At 52.0% G+C, this 21,770-nt stretch overlaps 1 protein-coding gene across 1 annotated transcript in view; it reads left to right on the top strand.

The window, feature by feature from the left end:
• Nucleotides 1-18,970, top strand: part of nbeal1 (neurobeachin-like 1) — a 56,917-nt gene extending 37,947 nt beyond the window's left edge. Inside the window, exons 30-55 of the mRNA XM_036541408.1 lie at nt 828-1,116; nt 2,744-3,049; nt 3,649-3,798; nt 4,651-4,808; nt 5,375-5,499; nt 6,330-6,456; nt 6,998-7,146; nt 7,750-7,883; nt 8,456-8,557; nt 8,657-8,752; nt 9,169-9,293; nt 9,409-9,549; nt 9,740-9,870; nt 10,039-10,148; nt 10,787-10,904; nt 11,005-11,102; nt 11,481-11,597; nt 11,907-11,996; nt 12,303-12,412; nt 12,541-12,713; nt 13,475-13,569; nt 13,864-13,980; nt 14,840-15,001; nt 15,790-15,938; nt 16,628-16,763; nt 17,883-18,970. Of these exons, the coding sequence (XP_036397301.1) occupies nt 828-1,116; nt 2,744-3,049; nt 3,649-3,798; nt 4,651-4,808; nt 5,375-5,499; nt 6,330-6,456; nt 6,998-7,146; nt 7,750-7,883; nt 8,456-8,557; nt 8,657-8,752; nt 9,169-9,293; nt 9,409-9,549; nt 9,740-9,870; nt 10,039-10,148; nt 10,787-10,904; nt 11,005-11,102; nt 11,481-11,597; nt 11,907-11,996; nt 12,303-12,412; nt 12,541-12,713; nt 13,475-13,569; nt 13,864-13,980; nt 14,840-15,001; nt 15,790-15,938; nt 16,628-16,763; nt 17,883-17,984 (3,610 nt within the window). The 3' untranslated portion in view covers nt 17,985-18,970. The remainder of the gene's footprint in view (nt 1-827; nt 1,117-2,743; nt 3,050-3,648; nt 3,799-4,650; nt 4,809-5,374; nt 5,500-6,329; nt 6,457-6,997; nt 7,147-7,749; nt 7,884-8,455; nt 8,558-8,656; nt 8,753-9,168; nt 9,294-9,408; nt 9,550-9,739; nt 9,871-10,038; nt 10,149-10,786; nt 10,905-11,004; nt 11,103-11,480; nt 11,598-11,906; nt 11,997-12,302; nt 12,413-12,540; nt 12,714-13,474; nt 13,570-13,863; nt 13,981-14,839; nt 15,002-15,789; nt 15,939-16,627; nt 16,764-17,882) is intronic.
• The last annotated feature ends 2,800 nt before the right edge of the window (nt 18,971-21,770 follow it).

Here is a 21,770-nt window from a genome sequence, read left to right on the forward strand (position 1 = left end):
GTAAGACTCAGCACGCTGAAGCAGAGAGGATTAGGATGGGCAGGAGAATTGCTCAGGGAACCGGGCTTATTATTATGGTGTCATTATATGTCAAATAGTAATAGTAATATATATATATATATATATATATATATTAGAAAGAAATAAAATGCTAACTTACAAATATTGAAATGTCACTCTTATTATTGATGTTTGTTGAGATCTATATTTTAACACTTCTGTGTGTCTGTATGCTGATGTGTCTGTGTTGGTATGTGTTCGTGTGTGTGTGTCTGTGTGTGCGCGCGTGTGTCTGTGTGTGTGTCTCTGTGTGTGTGTGTGTGTGTCTCTGTGTGTGTGCGCACGTGTGTCTGTGTGTGTGTGTGTGTCTGTGTGTGCATGTGTCTGTGTGTGTCTCTGTGTGTGCGCGCGTGTCTCTGTGTGTGTGTCTGTGTGTGTGTGTCTGTGTGTGTGTCTGTGTGTGTCTGTGTCTGTGTGTGTCTGTGTGTGTGTGTGTGTGCGCGCGTGTGTCTCTGTGTGTGTGTGTGTGTGTGTGTGTGTGTGTGTGTGTGTGTGTGTGTCTGTGTGTGTGTGCGCGTGTGTGTGTGTGTGTGTGTCTGTGTGTGTGCGCGCGTGTGTCTCTGTGTGTGTGTGTGTGTGTGTCTGTGTCTGTGTCTGTGTGTGTGCGCGCGTGTGTGTGTGTGTCTGTGTGTGTCTCTGTGTGTGTGTGTGCGCGCGTGTGTCTCTGTGTGTGTGTGCGCGCGTGTCTCTGTGTGTGTGTGTCTGTGTGTGTGTATGTGTGTGTCTGTGTGTGTGCGCGCGTGTGTCTCTGTGTGTGTGTATCCCAGCCTGCTGGAGAAGATGCTGGAGTGGGCGGTGACGGATAACCGGGAGGCGACGGCGGCCATGCTGCCGCAGCACACGGAGAACGCGGTGCGGCTGCTGCACATGGTGCAGGACTTCCTGCAGGCGGAGGGGCTGGTGAACCCGGCGCTGTGGACGGAGAAGCTGCTGGAGGAGGCGGTCACGCTCATGGACAGCCTCATGGTGTGGTACACCTCCGGCACGCAGTGGCTGCAGCTCTCCCAGGTGGGCGTCCGCCTGCTGCTCGGCTTCATGGCGCAGGAGGACATGCAGGTGAGAGCCGCACCCTGCCTCACCTCACCTTACTGCACCCAAAATTACCTCACCTTACTGTACCAAACCTGACCTCACCTTACTGCACCCAAAATTACCTCACCTTACTGTACCAAACCTGACCTCACCTTACTGTACCAAACCTTACCTCACCTTACTGCACCCAAAATTACCTCACCTTACTGTACCAAACCTGACCTCACCTTACTGCACCCAAAATTACCTCACCTTACTGTACCAAACCTTACCTCACCTTACTGCACCCAAAATTACCTCACCTTACTGTACCAAACCTTACCTCGCCTTACTGTACCAAACCTTACCTCACCTCACTGCACCCAACCTTACCTCACCTCACTGTACCAAACCTTACCTCACCTCACTGCACCCAACCTTACCTCACCTCACTGTACCAAACCTTACCTCACCTCACTGCACCCAACCTTACCTCACCTCACTGTACCAAACCTTACCTCGCCTTACTGCACCCAAAATTACCTCACCTTACTGCACCCAAAATTACCTTACCTTACTGTACCAAACCTTACCTCACCTTACTGTACTAAACCTCACTTACTGTACCAAACCTTACCTCGCCTCACCGTACCAAACCTTACCTCGCCTTAATGTACCAAACCTTACTTACTGTACCAAATCTTACCTCACCTTACTGTACCAAACCTTACCTCATCTTACTGTACCAAACCTTACCTCACCTTACTGTACCAAACCTTACCTTGCCTTACTGTACCAAACCTTACCTTGCCTTACTGTACCAAACCTTACCTCGCCTTACTGTACCAAACCTTACCTCGCCTTACTGTACCAAACCTTACCTTGCCTTACTGTACCAAACCTTACCTTGCCTTACTGTACCAAACCTTACCTCGCCTTACTGTACCAAACCTTACCTCACCTTACTGTACCAAACCTTACCTCGCCTTACTGTACCAAACCTTACCTCGCCTCACTGTACCAAACCTTACCTCGCCTCACCGTACCAAACCTTACCTCGCCTTACTGTACCAAACCTTACCTCACCTCACTGCACCCAGCCTTACCTCACCTCACTGCATCCAGCCTTACCTAGCCTCACTGCACCCGACCTCACTCGCCCTACTGTACCAAACCTCACCTCATCTTACCCCACGTTACTACATCCAGTCATCCACCCAACCTTTACCCCACCTTACCTCACTATACCGCACCTCCCCTTACCCCACCTTACCGCATCCAATTCTGCCTTACTATACCACTGCGTAGCTCATCTCACTCCATTTACTTTCCCTTATCCCCCTCTAGGACTCCTCTGTGGGTCCATGTTCCCTGTGTTCTTTGACCTGTGTTAACCGTGTGTTCCATTTATCTGTATGCCCTGTGTTACCCTGTGCCCTCCCATACTTACTGTATGCACTTTTGTAAGTCGCTTTGGATAAAAGCGTCTGCTCAATAAATAAATATAAATGTAAATGTAAATGTTATTCATGTTGGCTGACTGTGATAGCTGCTGATATTCGACTGTTTTACTCTGTGTGACTGACCCCTGTTGCCTGTTTAAAGTGTTCCAGCCGTTAAGTCTGTTTTTAACCTGTCTGGCCGGTGTTACCTGTGCGTCTGTGCGCACCAGGTGTGCGCCATGGCCACGGCCAAGCTGAACGCCATCCTGCAGACGAAGAGCGTGGAGACGCAGGACGAGGCCTGCTACCTGCTGGGCAGGCTGGAGGGCATACTGAGCCGCTCGGTGCGCGAGCAGACCGAGGCCTACTCCTTCCTCATCCCGCTGCTGCGCACGCTGCTGTCCAAGATCCACAAGCTGCTCTACATGGAGCTGCACCTGCCCTCGCTGCCCGACACCAACGGCAGCCCCTCCTTCTTCGAGGACTTCCAGCTGTACATCGCCTCGCCAGAGTGGAGGATCTACCTGGACAAATATGTGAGCGGGCTCTCCTCTGCATCTCTCCATCCTGCTCTCCCTGTCTGTCTCTCTCTCTCCCTCCCTCTCTCTGTCCTTCACTCCTTGCCCCTCTCTCTCCCTGCCAATCTCTCTCTCTTCCTTGCTCTCTCCCTCCTTCTCTTTCCCTCCCTCTTTGCTTCTCTCTCTCTCACAACTACTCAACAGGCAGTTCTCCCTTCTACCCTCCCCTCCCTTAACACTTGTCAGCCTGGATCTAATTGTTAGGGGAGGATAAATTTACCTTTTTAATTATACTTCACTGATATTCAGCAGTGTAGCATAATGGTATGGAGCAGGGCTCATAACCAGATGGTTGCCTTTTCGATTCCCCACTAGGGCACTGATGCTATACCATCAGGCAAAGTTGCCTCAGTAAATATCTAGCTGTACAAATGGATAACATGTAAAAACTGACATTTAAATGAACAGTAATAAATCCGTACCAAGGAAGCCTGTACATGATGAAGATCACAACTCGCAGCCACTCAAACCAAAAGATCCGGGGGATCAGTCAGGATGTGTAGTCATGGTGTTGTTGGTTAATGTGTGAGCACCCTCTCCCGCCCCCTGTGGCCCAGATCATCCCCTACATGAAGCAGTATGAGATCGAGACGTTCAGCCAGGGCCACGAGACCATGGCGCTGTACTGGAAGGACTGCTACGAGGCCTTCATGGTGAGCCTGCACCGGCGCGAGAGGGAGCGCGGGGAGAGCAAGATCCGTTTCCAGGTAGGAGCGTCACCGCTTCCCCTCGGGGGGCGCGGCCTCTCTCTCAGCGGCTCGTGCGGCCTTTCGGCACAGACGCTGACCACCCCCTCATCCCTCCCCTCTTCCTCTTCCTCTGTCTCCCCCTCATCCCCCCCCCCCCCCCCCCCCGTGTCTCCCTTTCTCTCCCCTCCTCCTCTCCCTGTGTCTCCCTCTCTCCCCTCCTCCTCTCTCTGTGTCTCCATCTCTCCCCTCCTCCTCTCCATCTCTACACTCCTCTCTCTGTGTCTCCATCTCTCCCCTCCTCCTCTCCCTGTGTCTCCCTCTCTCCCCTCCTCCTCTCTCTGTGTCTCCATCTCTCCCCTCCTCCTCTCCATCTCTACACTCCTCTCTCTGTGTCTCCATCTCTCTCCTCCTCCTCTCCCTGTGTCTCCCTCTCTCCCCTCCTCCTCTCTCTGTGTCTCCATCTCTCCCCTCCTCCTCTCCATCTCTACACTCCTCTCCCTGTGTCTCCATCTCTCTCCTCCTCCTCTCCCTGTCTCCCTCTCTCCCCTCCTCCCCTCTCTGTGTCTCCCCCTCTCCCCTCCTCCTCTCCATCTCTACACTCCTCCTCTCTCTGTGTCTCCATCTCTACACTCCTCCTCTCTCTGTGTCTCCATCTCTCCCCTCCTCCTCTCCCTGTGTCTCCCCCTCTCCCCTCCTCTCCCTGTGACTCCCCCTCTCCCCCATCTCCCTCCTCTCCCCCATCTCCCTCCTCTCCCTGTGTCTCCATCTCTCCCCTCCTCCTCTCCCTGCGTCTCCCCCTCTCCCCCCTCTCCCTGTGTCTCCCCCTCTCCCCCCTTCCTCTCCCCCCGTGTCTCTCCCCCTCCCCCTCAGGAGCAGTTCGTGGAGCCCTTCTCGCGCCGCGGCCGGCAGGAGAACCTGCGCTACAACAGCATGCTGAAGCAGCTGCACAGCCAGCACAGCGCCATCCTGAGGCAGTGGAAGGCGGCGCGGCGGGGCCTGGTGTGCGAGAGGGGGCCCTGGGCTGACAGGTGAGGGCCGGGGAGGAGCGGGGCGGGAGGAGGGAGGACTGAGCTTACAGCTAACATTACATCAAATAAACAGCCAGTCGCACCGCCCTGTCAGACTGCCACCTCTGTGCTCCGTCTGTGCTCCGTGTCTCTGTGTGCTGTGTGTAGCAGGCTCTGCCTGGCATTAGGAGGTTGTGGTGCTGCCTGTGTTAGTGTGCTAACTTTCACTGTTCTGTCCTCTGTCCTGCTCCTTTATGAATATTTATAATGACACAGCAAAGCGGAGCACACTCAGCTTTTACCACTTTTAACGCTGGCAGAAATGTAACTGTTTACTAAAATAAGTGAGTGAATAAGTAAACCAAGCCAAATATCTGTAAGTAGGGTATCTGTTGCACGTCGGTTTAGCGCCCATAATGGTGAGGGATTGTGGGATATGTACAGGAGCCATGACGTGAAACATCTGTGAAATCAGTAAGCAAAATATTTGTTATCGTGCCTCAGAAGCGGTTCGCTCAGTGCTGATGATGGTGAGGGATTGTGGGATACGGGGGGCTCTGACTCTGCCGCGTCGTTTCCCCGCGCAGGCAGCAGAGCGAGATGCACTGGCGCGTCTCCAGCGCAGAGAACTACTCGCGCATGAGGCTCAAGCTGGTGCGCAACTACAACTACGACCCGCACCGCGAGGCCAGCGCCCTGCGGGACAACCTCGGTGAGACCCTGCCTCGCGGGGTCCCAGAATGCACTGCGGCGAGAGGAGAGGGGGAGAGAAGGGGAGAGAAAGAGAGAGAGAGAAGGAGAGACGGGGAGAGGGAGAGGGAGAGAGAGAAGGGGGGAGAGGGAAAGGGAGAGAGGGAGAGCATGGGAGAGAATAGGGGAGAGAGAGAGAGGGAAAGGGAAAGGGAGAGTAGGAGAGAGTGGGAGAGAGAGAGGGAGGAGAGAGAGAAGGAGGGAGAGGGAGAGAGAGGAAGAGGAGAGAGGGAGGGAGGAGAAAGAGAAGAGGGAGAGGGAGAGAGAGGAAGAGAGGGAGTAGGAAAGAAAAAGAGAGGAAGGGGGGAGGAGGATAGAGTTTGTGAGAGAGAGAGAGAGTGTGCGGTGGGGGGGGATAGAGTTTGTGAGAGAGAGAGTGTGCGGTGGGGGAGGATAGAGTTTGTGTGAGAGAGAGAGAGAGAGGGTGTGCGGTGGGGGGGGGGGGGTAGAGTTTGTGAGAGAGAGAGTGTGCGGTGGGGGAGGATAGAGTTTGTGAGAGAGAGAGTGTGCGGTGGGGGGGGATAGAGTTTGTGAGAGAGAGAGAGAGAGAGAGAGAGAGAGTGTGCGGTGGGGGGGGGATAGAGTTTGTGAGAGAGAGAGTGTGTGGGGGGGGGTAGAGTTTGTGAGAGAGAGAGAGAGTGTGCGGTGGGGGGGATAGAGTTTGTGAGAGAGAGAGAGAGAGAGAGAGAGAGAGAGAGAGAGAGAGAGAGTGTGGGGGGGGGGGGGTAGAGTTTGTGAGAGAGAGAGAGAGTGTGCGGTGTCGCTGAGCTCTCCCGCGCCTCTCTCCCTCAGGTGTGCAGCAGCAGCAGGTGTGCGCCCAGTCTCTGCTGCTGGAGGTGGTGAAGCAGGTGAAGGTTAGCGACCTGGAGGACGACATGCTGGAGCTGCCCGAGGACGACCCCGGGGGAGGGAACAGCCTGTGAGTATAGCCAGAAGCTCCCGGGTGACCTCCCGATCCCGAAAGCTGTCTCATAGAGCACAGAAGTGGTGTAGGACCGGACGCTTTCCAGAGGGATATCATCGTTTTCTGGATGATTCATTTCTGGGCACTGTAGGGGACATCTCAGTTATTACAATGCTTACAGTGCTTACTCTTCAGAATGTATATGGCCCTGGCCATCGGGTGCGGGGAGAATTGGGCTCTGCGTGACCCCTCACCCTTACAGGCCGTAAAACAACCCCCACGCAATTTGTAAATGGACTCCGTGACACTGCTTCTTGATTTAAGTCTACAGCACCCTGGTGTATCCAACATGCACATCGCATTTATTTATTTATTTATTTATTTTACTGGATTACTCAGTAAAGAGAAGGTGAAACCCATTGGCCTCTGGGTGTAAATGTGACATGCTTGATATAAAAGCGTAGAAATGTCTGTACCGAGTGAGAGCGGTGAGGGCGTGGGGCTGCGGTCTCCATCTCAGGCGTCTCTCTCTCTCTCTCTCTCTCTCTGGGTGCAGGGGGGAGACGGAGGAGGCCGGGCAGAAGGAGAAGCTGGTGATGTGGGAGGACTGCGAGCTGGTGACGGTGATGGACGTGAGCCCCGGGCGCCTGGAGCTCACCACCCAGCACATCTACTTCTACGATGGGAGCGCGGAGAAGGAGGAGGGTATGGAGAGATATGGGGAGAGGAAAGAGGGAGAGAGATGAGGAGGGAGGGAGAGAGATCAGGTGAGAGGAGAGGAAAGAGAGAGACAGAGGAGAGAGATGGGGATGGAGAAAAAAGACAGAGGAGAAGAGAGGGAAAGGTGAGGAGAGGAGAGGAAAAGAGATGGGGAGAGGGAGAGATATGGGGATGGGAGAGAGAAATGGGAGGGAGGGAGAGAGGACAGAAGACAGGAGAGAGAGATGAGGAGGGAGGGAGAGAGATCAGGAGAGAGGAGAGGAAAGAGAGATGGAGAGAGGGAGAGATATGGGGATGGGAGAGAGAGAGATGGAGAGAGAGGGGAGGGAGATGAGGAGATGGGGAGAGGGAGAGAGATGGGGAGAGGGTGAGGGTGAGAGGTGAGGAGGGGAGGAGGGAGCGAGTGAGGAGAGGGGTGATCAGTAATCAGTAAGATCAGGAGAAATGGGGGCTGGGGGCAGGGGTACCGGGGATGTTCATGGGGGGATATGGGCCAATGGTTTAAAACCTGCCATAGAAAAATTGAGCCCTGATTAAAAAGGGCCTAAATGAGTCCTCTTTGTCGCCCCTGTGCTCGCCCGGTCCCAGGCGTGGGCTACGACTTCAAGTGGCCGCTGTCGCAGATCCGGGAGATTCACCTGCGCAGGTACAACCTGCGGCGCTCGGCCCTGGAGATCTTCCTCATCGACCAGACAAACTACTTCCTCAACTTCAAGAAAGAGGTGAGAACGTCGCTCCTCCTCAGACGCGCCGGGCGAGCGGTCTCCGCTCATCTCCGCCTCCCTCTCTCCGCTCATCTCCGCCTCCCTCTCTCCGCTCGTCTCCGTCTCCCTCTCTCCACTCGTCTCCGTCTCCCTCTCCCTCTCTCCGCTCGTCTCCGTCTCCCTCTCTCCGCTCGTCTCCGTCTCCCTCTCCCTCTCTCCGCTCGTCTCCGTCTCCCTCCTCTCTCCGCTCGTCTCTGTCTCCCTCTCCCTCTCTCCGCTCGTCTCTGTCTCCCTCCTCTCTCCGCTCGCCTCCGTCTCCCTCTCTCCGCTCGTCTCCGTCTCCCTCTCTCCGCTCGCCTCCGTCTCCCTCTCTCCGCTCGCCTCCCTCTCCCTCTCTCCGCTCGCCTCCGTCTCCCTCTCTCCGCTCGTCTCCGTCTCCCTCTCTCCGCTCGTCTCCGTCTCCCTCTCTCCGCTCCTCTCCGTCTCCCTCTTCTCTCCCCTCCCTAAACGCGGAGCCGAGCGGCTTCTCCGCCTTCCGGACGGTTCGCTGGGCGGCGGTGCTGAAACGGGGGCTCTGCTTTGATTGACAGGCGCGGAACAAAGTGTACCGGCAGATCCTGCTGCTGCGCTCCTTCAGCCTGTACGGCACGCGGTCCCCGCAGGAGCTGCTGAAGGTGTCCGGCCTCACCCAGGTCAGGGGTCAGGGGTCAGGGGTCACACGTCACGTGCATCTCCCTGATTGCTGTGCTTGTGCAGGCTTTTGGTAACGTCTCCTGTTCTTTTCCTATCAGAAATGGGTGAACAGAGAGATTTCCAACTTCGACTACCTCATCCAGCTGAACACCATCGCAGGGCGCACCTACAATGACCTGGCGCAGTACCCTGTGGTACGTCCCCTATCCCCGCCCCTGGACCCTTCTGCTACGCCGCTCTCCTCCTTTCTGTTAAACATGAGTAAAATTGGACTCTTAAACTGTGGATCGGACACATGCATAAAGGGAGACTTACGGTATGGGCAGTGACCTTGTGTCCAGCAGGCTGCAGTTTCTTGTGTTAGGCACTGCGTCTACTGAACGGCTGTGGACATCCAGCTGTGCTCATGGATAAAGTGTGAAAATGGAGGATAATAGCCTCTGCCCCAGTATGTGGATAAATGGATAATTAACATGATGTGGATGTAGGATGAGCGTTGGCTTTCTTCTGAAAGTGCACCTGTGTGCGTGTCTGCGCATAGGGGTGCATTCGTGTCTCGGTGTTTATGTGCGTGTCGCGGGTTTGTGTGTGTGTGTGTGTGCGTGTCCAGTTCCCCTGGATCCTGGCGGACTACACCTCCGAGGAGCTGGACCTCTCCGACCCGCGGGTGTTCCGGGATCTGTCCAAGCCGGTGGGCGTGGTCAACGAGAGGAACGCCAAGGCGGTGAGAGAGAAGTGAGTTCCCCCGTTCCCTCCCACGCGGCAGGCTGACCGGCGTGTGCTAGGCTCAATGGCGGTCCAGCGTCTTCGCGCGGCAGGCCTTCTGATCACTAACGTTTACCTTTCACAGGTACGAGAGTTTCGAGGACCCCACGGGGACTATCGACAGGTTCCACTACGGCACGCACTACTCCAACGCGGCGGGGGTGATGCACTACCTGATCCGGGTGGAGCCCTTCACGTCCCTGCACATCCAGCTGCAGAGTGGCAGGTAGGCCCCCCGCCCACGCTCGCCGTGGCAACGGTCGCCACGGTAGCCGTCGGTAGCAGTAGCAAGGAGGGCAGTTACAATGCAGGGGGAGAGTGCAGCTCCGCGATTCAGGCGCAGGTAGGCAGGGGCAGCACGGACGACTCGTAGGCTTGGTGTGTGACATTCCCCTGCCCCTCCGCTGCGGCCCCAGGTTCGACTGTGCGGATCGTCAGTTCCACTCCATCGCCGCCACCTGGCAGACCCTCATGGACAACCCCAACGACGTCAAGGAGCTCATCCCGGAGTTTTTCTACTTCCCAGAGTTCCTGGAAAATCAGAACGGTAAACTCTAAGTGCTTTTACCAGAGTGATTCTGCTCACTGATGATTCCACGTACATTTTTACTGTTAATGTGGCCTTGTGGGGCAGGGACCAGGGTTAGAGAATCAGCTGCTGACTCGATGGTAATGACTTAACGAGACCTGCTTCACTGCCCCACCCTCCCTGCAGGTTTCGATCTGGGCTGCCTGCAGATATCCAAGGAAAGGGTTAACGACGTCGTGCTTCCCAAGTGGGCCAAGTCCCCGGAGGACTTCATCTACAAGCACAGGAAGGCTCTGGTGAGCTCCAGCCTACTTAATCCCGCTCTCATTATTACCCGCCTGGGGGAATGCTTCAGAACTCAATCTGAGACCCACTGTTCTGGCACACAGGTAAGGGAGCGTTTATGCCCCAGGAGGAGTGAAGAGTTCTGTGTGTGTGTGTGTGTGTGCATGTGTGTGTGTGAGTGAATCATAATGATTGTGCTTGATGCGGTCCAGGGCACAGTGGAAGAAGCACAATACAGAAGGGAAACAAGGCACTGAGTCTAAGCCAGCCTCATAAACAGATAACTGATTAAGAGAGACTAAAAGCACTTAATGTCTCAATAAAATGGGTTGTACGAGGGAAATTTACTCATGCATTTAAAGTCTCAAAAGGGTTTAATAAAAGCGACCACGGCAGCCATTTCGAGCCGAGTTCTTTCAGCGCAATCGGAGATGGAAGTTAGCTGATAGTCAATTTCACAGTGACAGAGCTTGACGGTGTTTCTTCACGCAGGCGATCAGTAATGCGTGAAATAAGTCATGTTAGCAACGGTGTCACAGGCCCGTGGATCTGGTCACCATGATAGACGCAGTGCGGATATGCAGGGAAAAGGGGAGCCCGGAATGCGTGGCCGGTTTTCTTCTTCATGCTGCTTTGTGTTGTGCACCAGGAGTCGGAATATGTGTCTGCCCACCTCCACGAGTGGATCGACCTGATCTTCGGCTACAAGCAGCAAGGCCCCGCGGCCGTGGAGGCCCTCAACGTCTTCTACTACTGCACTTACGAAGGTACGGGCACTGCTACCATAGATACTCCGTACGCAGAACACTCCGCATTGCGTTTGTTATATGCTCGGACTAACAAGCGGCACGTTGCTGCCCCCCGCAGGCGCGGTGGACCTGGACGCCATCACGGACGAGAAAGAGCGCAAGGCCCTGGAGGGGATGATCAGCAATTTCGGACAGACGCCCTGCCAGCTGCTCAAGGTGCCCGTCCCGGACAGGAATGTCCCAGCACCCCTTCCTGGGGTGTGCTCCCTGCTGCTAGCGTTCAGCTTCTGCCAAGCTGCCTGTGTAACTCAGCCCAGAGCCAGAAGGAAGGCTGCTAATGTACAGCAGAGAGACAGTGTCACTGGATCTCAGATCATTGTCAAATTAACATGCAGATGAACTCTAATCTGCTCTCGTAAGAACATGACCCCCCATATTATTATATGTTAGATTTGTACGTTTCAATCTGATGTGAAACCAGCCGCTTGGTGTTAAAGAAGCGAGGATGTGTATATCCGTGCGTCCCGCTGTGCAGCTGATCCTCAGCGACGTTAAGCACTGCGTCGGGTTAACGTAAGCCCTCGGCTCTGGCAGGAACCCCACCCGGTCCGTCTGTCCTTGGAGGAGGTGGAGAAGAGGAAAGCCAAGCTCGACACCTGCCCGCTCAGCATCTTCGAGCACTTGACCGAGCTCAAGTCCTTCTTCGTGGAGGTGAGCGTCAGGCATTGCCCTCAGGTGGAAGTAAAGGCTCCGGTCCTGCAGCACAACAAGCGTTAGACCTTTTGTTACGAGACATTAAACCTTTGGTGAGAGGAGATTAAGTAAATGATGTTTGCTCACTGTGTCCTCTGCTTTTAATGACATTAATAACTGCCCCAGACAACCAAGATTACGCTTGTGCTTAGTCCACATTTAGATTTCACTTGGCTCTGTTCTGAAGTGCCTGTTGCTGGAGATTGTGCAGAGAGGTTGTCGTGCTGCAGAATCAGACGAAAGCATAAATAAATGTCTGTGTTCCAGGGCATCAGTGACAACGTGCCCCTGGTGAAGGTGATGGTGCCCAAAAACCAGTCTCACTCCTTCATCACCCAGGGCAGCCCTGACACCCTGGTGAGTCCGTGTGCTCTTCACTATTAGTCCCTGTGTTTCCTGCCCAGGCCAACTGAACGGGGGCTATTTATTTAATGTTGAATGTTGTATTTATTTTCTCATGTGATGTTGTGTTTGCTGACTTTTATTGTCTACGCTTCACTCGCATGTACAATAGCTGTCTAGCTATTGTCCGTTCTTGCTGTTTTTGTACAGTTTAACGAAAAGTTCGCTTTCAGGTTTAGCACCATAACTCAACAGTGCAGCCGGGGCTTTGAACCCACAACCGTCTGGATTGGGTTGCTGATCCACTGCTTTGCTCCCCAGGTGACTCTGAGTCAGAACGGGCTGATGGGGACTCACGCCTGGCTGCCCTACGACAAGAACATCTCCAACTACTTCACCTTCATCAAAGACCCCACCGTGGCAAACCCCAGGTGAGCGCGCTTCCCTGCTCCTCCCGCAGACGGGTCAGACCTCAGGCCGGAGTGGCGTCTCTAGTGTTTTGTTGGAGGGCTCAGAGCAGCGCTGACCGGTTCCCCCCCTCCGCCCCCCTCCTCCGCAGGACCCAGCGCTTCCTCGGCGGGCCCTTCTCCCCCGGCGTGGAGGTGACGGCGCGGCTCTTCGTGGTGTCACATGACGGGAAGCTGCTGTTCAGCGGGGGCCACTGGGACAACAGCCTGCGGGTCACCTCTCTGGTGAAGGGGAAGACGGTGGGCCAGCACATCCGGCACATGGGTACGATCCGCAGGGCGTCCCGTCCGAGAGAGCCAGCCCAACGCCGCTCACCCCTGCGCCTGTTTCACCTAACCCCCCCACCCCCCCCAATATCTACGCTGATGACATGCCGTACAGGGCAGAATGACTCCTGACACGTCCACAGCATTTACACAGACTCCTAGACAATGCCTGCATCACTGTTAATCCTTAGGAGACAGGGAAGGAGGCCCTTATTTCACCTGAACTCACCGATTTCACCTGAAATGTCAAACATACCTAATTAGCTAACAACTTGACATCTCTTGACAGGTATGTTCAATTAGTTTGTAGGGGATTTTTTACAATTGTTGTAGGGGAAAAAATAATGTGATGTGGTCTGTATATTTGTAAATAATTAAATATAGACCCAAGTAGCTCAATTTGGGCCTTGGTATTTGTCCCCCTAAGCATATTAGTAATACCAGGAAATACTCAGCTTGTACCCAACTGGGTGATCAATACACTGCTTCAGGGCCTAGAAAAATGTGAGTGCAAACATGCCTCAGGCAACTCCCTGCAAGGCCTTAAAGTGGATCACTGCCAGGCCCAGATCAGGCCCAGATCAGTGTTCAGTCAATAGCTCAATCACTCCAAACCTGCTAGAAGCAGAAGCATACACAGTGTGACACGCTGGCCGGTAATAACATTACAATGCTCAGCCTATCCACCGCCTCCCTCCGGCCCTCGAGCGTGTTCGGTAGCTGTGTGGTCTCACGGCCTGCGGTTGTTTCCCCTTGCAGACATAGTGACCTGCCTGGCGACGGACTACTGTGGCATTCACCTGATCTCCGGCTCGCGAGACACCACCTGTATGGTCTGGCAGGTACAGCAGCAGGTAAGGCTCTCAGGCGATGACAATAACAGTGACAATAAAACAGAAATGAATATTGATTACATTTTTATATCCCCTTTTATCATTAACAAGATGGCTTTCCGAGAGCAGATTTGAAAACTGCAGTGGTTGAAAGTGAAAATATAGTGGAAAAAGTGTAGTTTTATCAAATTCAGATAAGCCGTATTATTAGCACGATTGTACAGGTGTATAGTACTCTTAAAGCCAAATATAAAGATACATACTAAGCTGTTAAACTCTCTCTCTCTTTCTCTCTCTCTCTCTCTCTCTCTGCAGGGCGGGGCGCCCGTGGGGCTGTGTCCGAAGCCGGTGCAGGTTCTGTACGGACACACAGACGAGGTGGTGAGCGTCAGCATCAGCACGGAGCTGGACATGGCCGTGTCCGGATCACGGGTACGACCGTCTCTCTCTCTCTCTCTGTCTCTCTCTGTCTCTCTCTGTCTCTCTCTCGCTCTGTCTCTCTCTCTCTCTCTCTGTCTCTCTCTCGCGCTCTCTCTCTCTCTCTCTCTCTCTCTCTCTCTCTCTCTCTCTCTCTCTCTCTCTCTCTCTCTCTCTCTCTCTCTCTCTCGCTCTGTCTCTCTCTCTCTCTCTCTGTCTCTCTCTCTCTCTCTCTCTCTCTCTCTCTCTCTCTCTGTCTCTCTCTCTCTCTCTCTCTCTCTCTCTCTCTCTCTCTCTCTCTCTCTGTCTCTCTCACATCGAGTCGCACGGACGAGCGGAGCCCCAGGGCTGTGCCCGGTTAGAATGCCAGCTAGAATGTCACCCCACGATTTGACACACAAAGAGCGGGATTTCTCGGTCCCTTCTTCTGTCATGGAGCCACGCGCTGCATCTTTGCTTAATTTGCACTGAATGCTTGGAAACTATATACTCATTCCTTATACAATACAGACGATACGTAGTTACTCAGTCAAGGAACATTTTAAAGCAGAACAAGCTGTTTTGGTTTTAGCCACCAGACTGGAAATAATGTACATCCAGTTCAGATATTTTTATTACAGTTGCTCTTATGGCCTGCAGTATGCAAATAAGCACCCTGAGCTTTGAGTTAGGGCCAGAGGGGAGAAATAGGAGGCCATAGACAAAATCAACACATTTTATCATTCTGCTGCTTTAGCTACCGTGTCGGATCACTCTGTTGTACTTTGTAGTGGAATTCCATTCTGGGTTGAAATCGCTGGGCGGTGAGGCCTTGTTCGGAGGCGGCGCGTTGGGGGTTACGCGGTTGTGTGACGTGGGCGTGTGTTTTCGGCAGGATGGCACCGTGATCATCCACACCATCCGGAGGGGGCAGTACATGCGCTCGCTGCGCCCGCCCTGCGAGAGCTCCCTGCCCCTGTCCATCCAGCACCTGGCCGTGTCCTGGGAGGGCCGGCTGGTGGTGCACACCTGCATCGAGGGCAAGGCCACGCTCAAGGTAAGCGCCCACCCAGCGCCAACGCTCCGAGGAGGGCAGGGAGGGGCCAGGTGGATTATGGGTAGGCTCGGAGGATTCTGGCTCTCATTTCAGAAATGCACCTTAATCTTTAACTGTGATGACCAAATGTAATAATAATGATGTGAGATTCTCACTCAGAGGGGTTACTTACAAAGCAGTCATTGATTATACAATTGATCATTCACGTGGAGAAGTCTAACAATTGACTGGTTTGATGTTTAATCAAAGCTTATATAGCCAGCATTTTTGCATATAATAAATCCAGTCACACATATGGATATGACAGTTCAGGTTAAGTAACTTGATCAAAGATACAACAGCAGTGGGCACCGAGGAAGTGAACTAGTCCCATTGGCTCTGCCCTGTTTCTGTGAGTGCTCCACACACACACACACACACACACACTGTAGGGCACTCACACTTATTCCTCTACTACTCATGTACAGTGTGTAATTTAAGAACAAGCACTGTGTGTGCTTTTATGAAAGTGCAGGGAAGGTTTGTCTTCAGGTCTGTGCAGTTTAACAAGGGAACATCAGTAATCACCTGTGCGAGTCACCAGAATCAAGGGCTATGAGGGTTGTCGGAAATGGCAGGGAGAATTCTCCAGTTTCACTATGGGGGCATGTCCTCGAGTTCCAATTAACACAGGTCTCTCAGATGTCAGGCTGATGAAGGGAAAATGGTGTTGACTTTAAAACGTCTCTGTTAATGTCCGCGCTGAGCGTGACCCTCTCCTCCTCCGTGTGTCTGCCGCATGGCCCCAGGATAAGAACGCCCTGCACGTCTACTCCGTCAATGGGAAGCACTTGTGCAGCGAGCCGCTCCAGGAGCAGGTGACCGACATGTGCGTGTCCGGGGAGTACATCGTGCTGGGCAGCGAGCAAGGCTTCCTGTCCATCCGAGACCTGTACAGGTAACCGAGAACGCGGGTTGCTCCTGCCCCCATCTCCCTCTCTCTCTCTTTCTCTCCCTCCCTCTCTCTCTGTCTCTCTCTCTTCCCCTGTCCGTCTCCCTCTCTCTGTCTCTCTCTCTCTCTTCATCTCTCTGCCTCTCTGTCTCTCTCTCTCCCCCTCTCTGTCTCCCTCTCTCGTTACGCTGCGTTATTTGCTCAGCAGAGGTCCTTATCCAGGGCGGCTTTCAGAGCTTACTGTGTAAGTCTCCCTTATCCGGGATGACTGGCCCAGCTTATATAGCCAGCATTTTTGCATATAATAAATCCAGTCACACACATGGATATGACAGTTCAGGTTAAGTAACTTGATCAAAGATACAACATACAACAGTGGGCACCTAGGAAGTGAACTAGTCCCATTGGCTCTGACCTGTTTCTGTGAGTGCTCCACACACACACACACACACTGTAAGGCACTCACACTTACTCCTCTACTACTCATGTGATGGAGATAAGAGCTTAGCACTAGCAAGTTTTAATTGTTGTTTTACTTTGTGTTTCAAAAGCTTTACAAGTATTTCAGTGTCATTGCTTTCGTGTTCCTACAGGTATGTCCCCAGCAGGCACATATAAAGGGTCAGTTGAAGGTGTTTCTGCTAGGAAATTGGTAATTCTCAGTTATGTGATGTGCTCTCTGCCGCCCCCTGCAGCCTGGCCCTGTGTGTTGCGCCCATGGCGATGCGGGTGCCGGTGCACTGCGTTTCGGTGACCAAGGAGCAGAGCCACGCCCTGGTGGGCCTCCAGGACGGGAAGCTCATTATAGTGGGAGTCGGCAAGCCGGCCGAGGTAAAGAGCTCTCTCCGAAACTACATCGCCCAGAGTCTGGAGGGCACGCCCCTCATGGACACGCCCCTGCTGGCCCCTCTCAGAGTGCGGTCCCCCGCCCGCTTGATGCACCTCAGGGACAAGTTTGTGTTCAGCCCCACTTCCGACCAGTGAAGGCCCCCGTGGAAGTCCCCTAGACACCCCCCAAACACACACACACACACACACACACACACAGCCAGGTGGACCTACACGTCAATTGGCAGTGTGAGGCTTCATAAATTCCATTCTATCTTGTGGTGTCAATCACTGAACCGTGTAAACCAATCAAAAGACCTCACTGTTGATCACATGAAGATTTCGATTAGTTCACATCACATGAGCTACAGATGGAATGTGATGGCTCTGCCAGTTTTTGGGTTTCAGGAAGCCTCTCTCCCCCTACAACAGCTGTATGCAGTGGTGTTGTTGCTCAGGCCTTTGGTGCAGGCTCCCTAAGTATCTCTGCACGCTATGTATGTGGGACACCACGGTGGAGAGGACAGCATGCAGGCCCTCCGACTTATCCAAAATGATAGGCTGTGCTACCTTTCATTCTCTGACTGCATTGTGTACAGTTAGTGTTCTTGTGTGTGAATAGTTTGCTGGTGATTACTGTTTCTGTGTATCTGTGTTTGTATGAATGTATGTGTGGGTGTATATGTGTATATATATAAGATATACACTTAATTATATTTAATTATATTGATTATAATAATACATGTTGTATAGTAGACACATAGAATTGAGGATAATACCTTGCATCCTATTCCTTATTATTAATCTATACATTATTGTAAATTATTATAAATGATCTTACTGATTTGTAAATTATTATTGATTTCACAAGTGCAGAGAAAATTGTGGCAGTGCAGGGAATCTCTTCAAGATCTTTATATTTTTTCCATTGTTTTCCTTTCCTGGTTTTTCACCTCAGTTTTGATTTGACTCGCACAGTGAATGGTACATCATGAGCCTTGCACACATTCACTAATCATTCCCTTTTCTTTTTCTTTTTTTTTCTTTTCCTTTTAAATTCACCTTTCCTTTCTCCTCTCCTCTTCCTCCTCTTCCACTGCTCTCCTGTCCCGCTCCTCCCAGATGCGCTCGGGCCAAATCACCCGCAAGCTGTGGGGCTCCAGTAAGCGTCTGACCCAGATCTCGTCCGGGGAGACCGAGTATCACACCCGGGACCAGAACTGACACCCCCTCACCCCCCACCCCCCCACACCTCCCAATGCCCACACCTATCCCAAACCAGAAATCTCGCTTTGGCACTGATCACTAGCCCCCGTTGGCCCATTGCCCTGTCAATCACTACAATCCTCGCCCAATCAGGAACGGAGGGTGCCCATGCTTGTTTGAATGTTGACTCTGCTTTGACCGGGGTGTTAGAGCCTGTTTTTTTGTCAGTTAAACGATGAGGCCCGGTCAAGCCACGCTTCTCCTCCTCTCCGTGCGGGGGGTCCGCTCTCTCCGAAACGCGCCCTCGGGGAGGGGAGAAACTGGACCCGACGGGACAAAGCCCCGGAGTGGGATCAGCCAGCGCAGGCGCTGTCGTTCTGATCCGACCCTATACACCTCATCAGCACCCCCCCCCATTTCGCCACCCCGTCCCCACTAATCTCGCATCACGCCCCCTTCCAAATCACCCACTAATGTTCTCATAATTAACGCAGTAGCTTCCTCTCTGAGTGTTTCCTGTAAGGGCTGTGGAGACTACCAGTAATGGCAGTACCTGATGCTGGTCTGTCTAACACACGAAGGAAGAAAAAAAAAACCAAGCCAATATCATGCAAGTCCTCCAAGCTGACTGTACGAGACTGACCCAGGATCAGGCTCAGTGACTGCTGCCCTTTGTAGAAGACACTCAGAATGAAGGGACTGAATTTTCTCTTTCTTTTCCAGTGGCCTTTCACTCGCCTTACAGCCAAATTGTTTACAGGTGCCCCTGAGGGCTCAGTACTGACGGACATGGTTTTATGCAAACGGAGCAGCGGTGTGTTCTCTCGTAACGAACGGCTTTCGTCTGAAGCATTACTGACGTTACCTATCCCTGTGCTGTGTGGACGCGCTTGCTGTCACGCCATTAGTTAGAGTGTTTGTAGCTCGTCCACCCTGCCCAGACCACGTCCTCCAGCGGGGGCGGGGGGGGTCCACTCGCAGGTTGCTCCTCCAGTTCCCCCCACCCCCCTTCCTGCCCCCGTGTGGACTCATCTACCAGCCCCGCTGGTTCTTCAGGAGTGTTAGGGTAAACTCCCTGCAGTGTACAGTAGAAACACATTGTTCTGCTCTTCATGATCTAAACTCACACTACACGGAGCTGCTAGCTCTAAGGCAAGCGTGCGTACGCGCACGCACACACACACACACACACACACACACACACACACACACACACACACACACACACGCACACGCACACGCACACGCACACACACGCACACACACACCATTGCTGCCGCGGTGTGTGTGTGAGACAGACTCAGCAGCAGTGGTATTGGTCCCCGCAGTCAGCCCCACACGGAGGCTGCAGCACTGAGAGATATGAAGGACAGTGCACAGGAGGTTTGGCTTTACTTGAATGCATTTTTTTTAAACACACAGGTTTTCCTTTGATTGTTTTGTTGATAAAACGAAAACTAAGTGTTTTTAATGGTCATCTGTAATTATGTAGATAATGACTACAGACAATGCAGACGCTTGTGACAACCCTGAATTATGAACGGCACGGGTTGGACTAAACCGCCACTCGAAAGGGGGACGAGATTTCAAAGGGCTTTCGAAGACATCAGTGTTACAGCAATACAGTTCTCCCGATCTAAACAGAAAATCGCGCGCATTTCACATTCCAAGGCTTGGCTAGATTGTCAGAACCTCAGTGAAGATTCTCCTTCCAGAACACTGGCTGACCGAAGCTCTTTGTCTTCCTGGTTACTGACAGGGGTGGCGTAATGCACAGGTATGTCAGCACCAGACCTGACGAATGAGGGCCCAAACAGCCATCAGTTACGGTGTCACCTCAGAATTTTTTTTCCCTCTCACCTCCTTGCAGCGCTAGCTCTCAGAGATTGGGTCTCGTGACAGCCTGTATTGTCCCTCTTGTTAAAACCCAGATTATTGACAAGGAAACATTTTTTTTATCCCCCTGCAGTTCCATATATGCAGTGCATAACTTATTTCTGTTGGTCTGGCTTTGCTCGTGAGATTTATTCTATATGTTTGTCGGGTGATTATGAATGTGTTTTAGCTACAGAAAAAAATTGTCCTTTATCAATTACCTTTCACCATGATCCACCATGGCAGACACTGAACCTGCTTGGGCAGGAGAGTGTTGCGATTATAATTTATTTTTCCCCTCGAGAGAGGAGAGAAGACTTCCTTTATTCGCCATGTTTGCGTGATAATAAAACTTGCCGATTTTTATTTGCCAAAACGCAGACAACCTTAAGTTTAAAGATTCTGATGTACAGTGAAACTAAAGCTGTGTCCTTCGGCCTTGTGTAGACCGGTGCTGGGTCATAGGTGAAGACTGCGCCGTCAGTCTAGGTGTGAATTTGTATGGGTTTGGGTTTTTTTTAATGTCCTTTAATTATACCAGCGTTCTCTGCTAACGGCTGGGCTAAGAGTGAAAGTTGCTTGTTTTTGTTAAAGCAGACATGGTCAGTCACAAGCACTTGGTCCTTTTCTTAGCCCCCTGTTTTTCTAGTGCTTTTTTTCCTCCAAAGATACATGTTTTCATATTTTTTTTTTCAAAGAACTTTTGTCTGTTTTGTTGGTGAGACCACTTGTAAAAAAAAAAAAAAAAAAAACAATGTAAGAATTCCACCATTGAAACAAAGGGAGTGCCTTTTCCCACGCTGAGTCACGTGACCTTTGACGGAGTTGTTCAGGTCTGCATGTGACGACCCCGCGTGACCCCCTGCACCGACCCCTCATTGGACAGACGCATTCCAGACGCATCCTCCATTTTCTATCGGGAACCAAATCAAGAACTGCACCTCTGAGGAAGATTAAGCAAAAACAAAAAATTCTGTGACTAATCTTAGCTGCTTTTCTTCTGTAACTTTCACCAAATGGTTGTGTGTGTGTATATCTGTGATTATTTATAAATACAGTATATAAATATGTACAGCATGATTTTTATTTCCGTGTATTTGAAATGTATTTTTTTGCACTTTCCAGGTACTACAGATTGTAACAGATTGTTTTTAAATGTCCCCCCCCCTCCCTCCGATCTGTACAAACTGCTTTGTATACACAAAAAGTTGTGGAACCATCATTAAAGTTGAGGAAAAAGGAATCAGTTGTGTCATTTTCTGTTCTGTAATGGCAGCACGACTGAGCAGTACGTTAGCCTTTGGGAAACTACCTATCCCTGTCTGTTTAGGGGACATTGTTCTCGGGTAATCCATAGGGTCACAAACAGGAGACGGCTCTGTACTCACTTCCTTCCCTGTCATCTGTGCGCAGCGGCGTCCTGTTGGTTATGGGAAGTTCTGGTGCTGTCAATGCCAGTGTGCTAGCTATGGATTTTTTTTTTTTTTTTTGGCCACATTTGATTTAAGAGACATTCGTGACAAATTAGAACACGTTCAGCTTCAACAATGTCAAACAATTTTCTGTGCTCAACACAATGAAGAGCTGAATATGTTTGTTAAAAAGGACACCTGTGTGTATGTAGACAGACATCAGCTGGTACCCTTGGTGTGCATACTGGGAAGCCAAAGGGCAGATTGTGTGTGCTTTGACATAGCCGGTTGTGAGCCTCGTGCTGCCACACTTGTCTCTGCCCAAAACTGTCTACTGGCAGGAGGACGCCTTAATGTGACGTATTTAAACATTATACTGCTCTTAATCAATCAGACATGCTGGGAAAAGAGAGACTTACAGTTCTACGTTTCATACAAGCATATTTATTTCAGTTTAAAGGACAGAGTGCTCCTTCACAATGCCGCACTCCAGCTGCTTGTTTTGAGCAGTGGGTGT

The sequence above is a fragment of the Megalops cyprinoides genome, chromosome 11 (genome assembly GCF_013368585.1).
Source record: "Megalops cyprinoides isolate fMegCyp1 chromosome 11, fMegCyp1.pri, whole genome shotgun sequence".
Classification (NCBI taxonomy): domain Eukaryota; kingdom Metazoa; phylum Chordata; class Actinopteri; order Elopiformes; family Megalopidae; genus Megalops; species Megalops cyprinoides.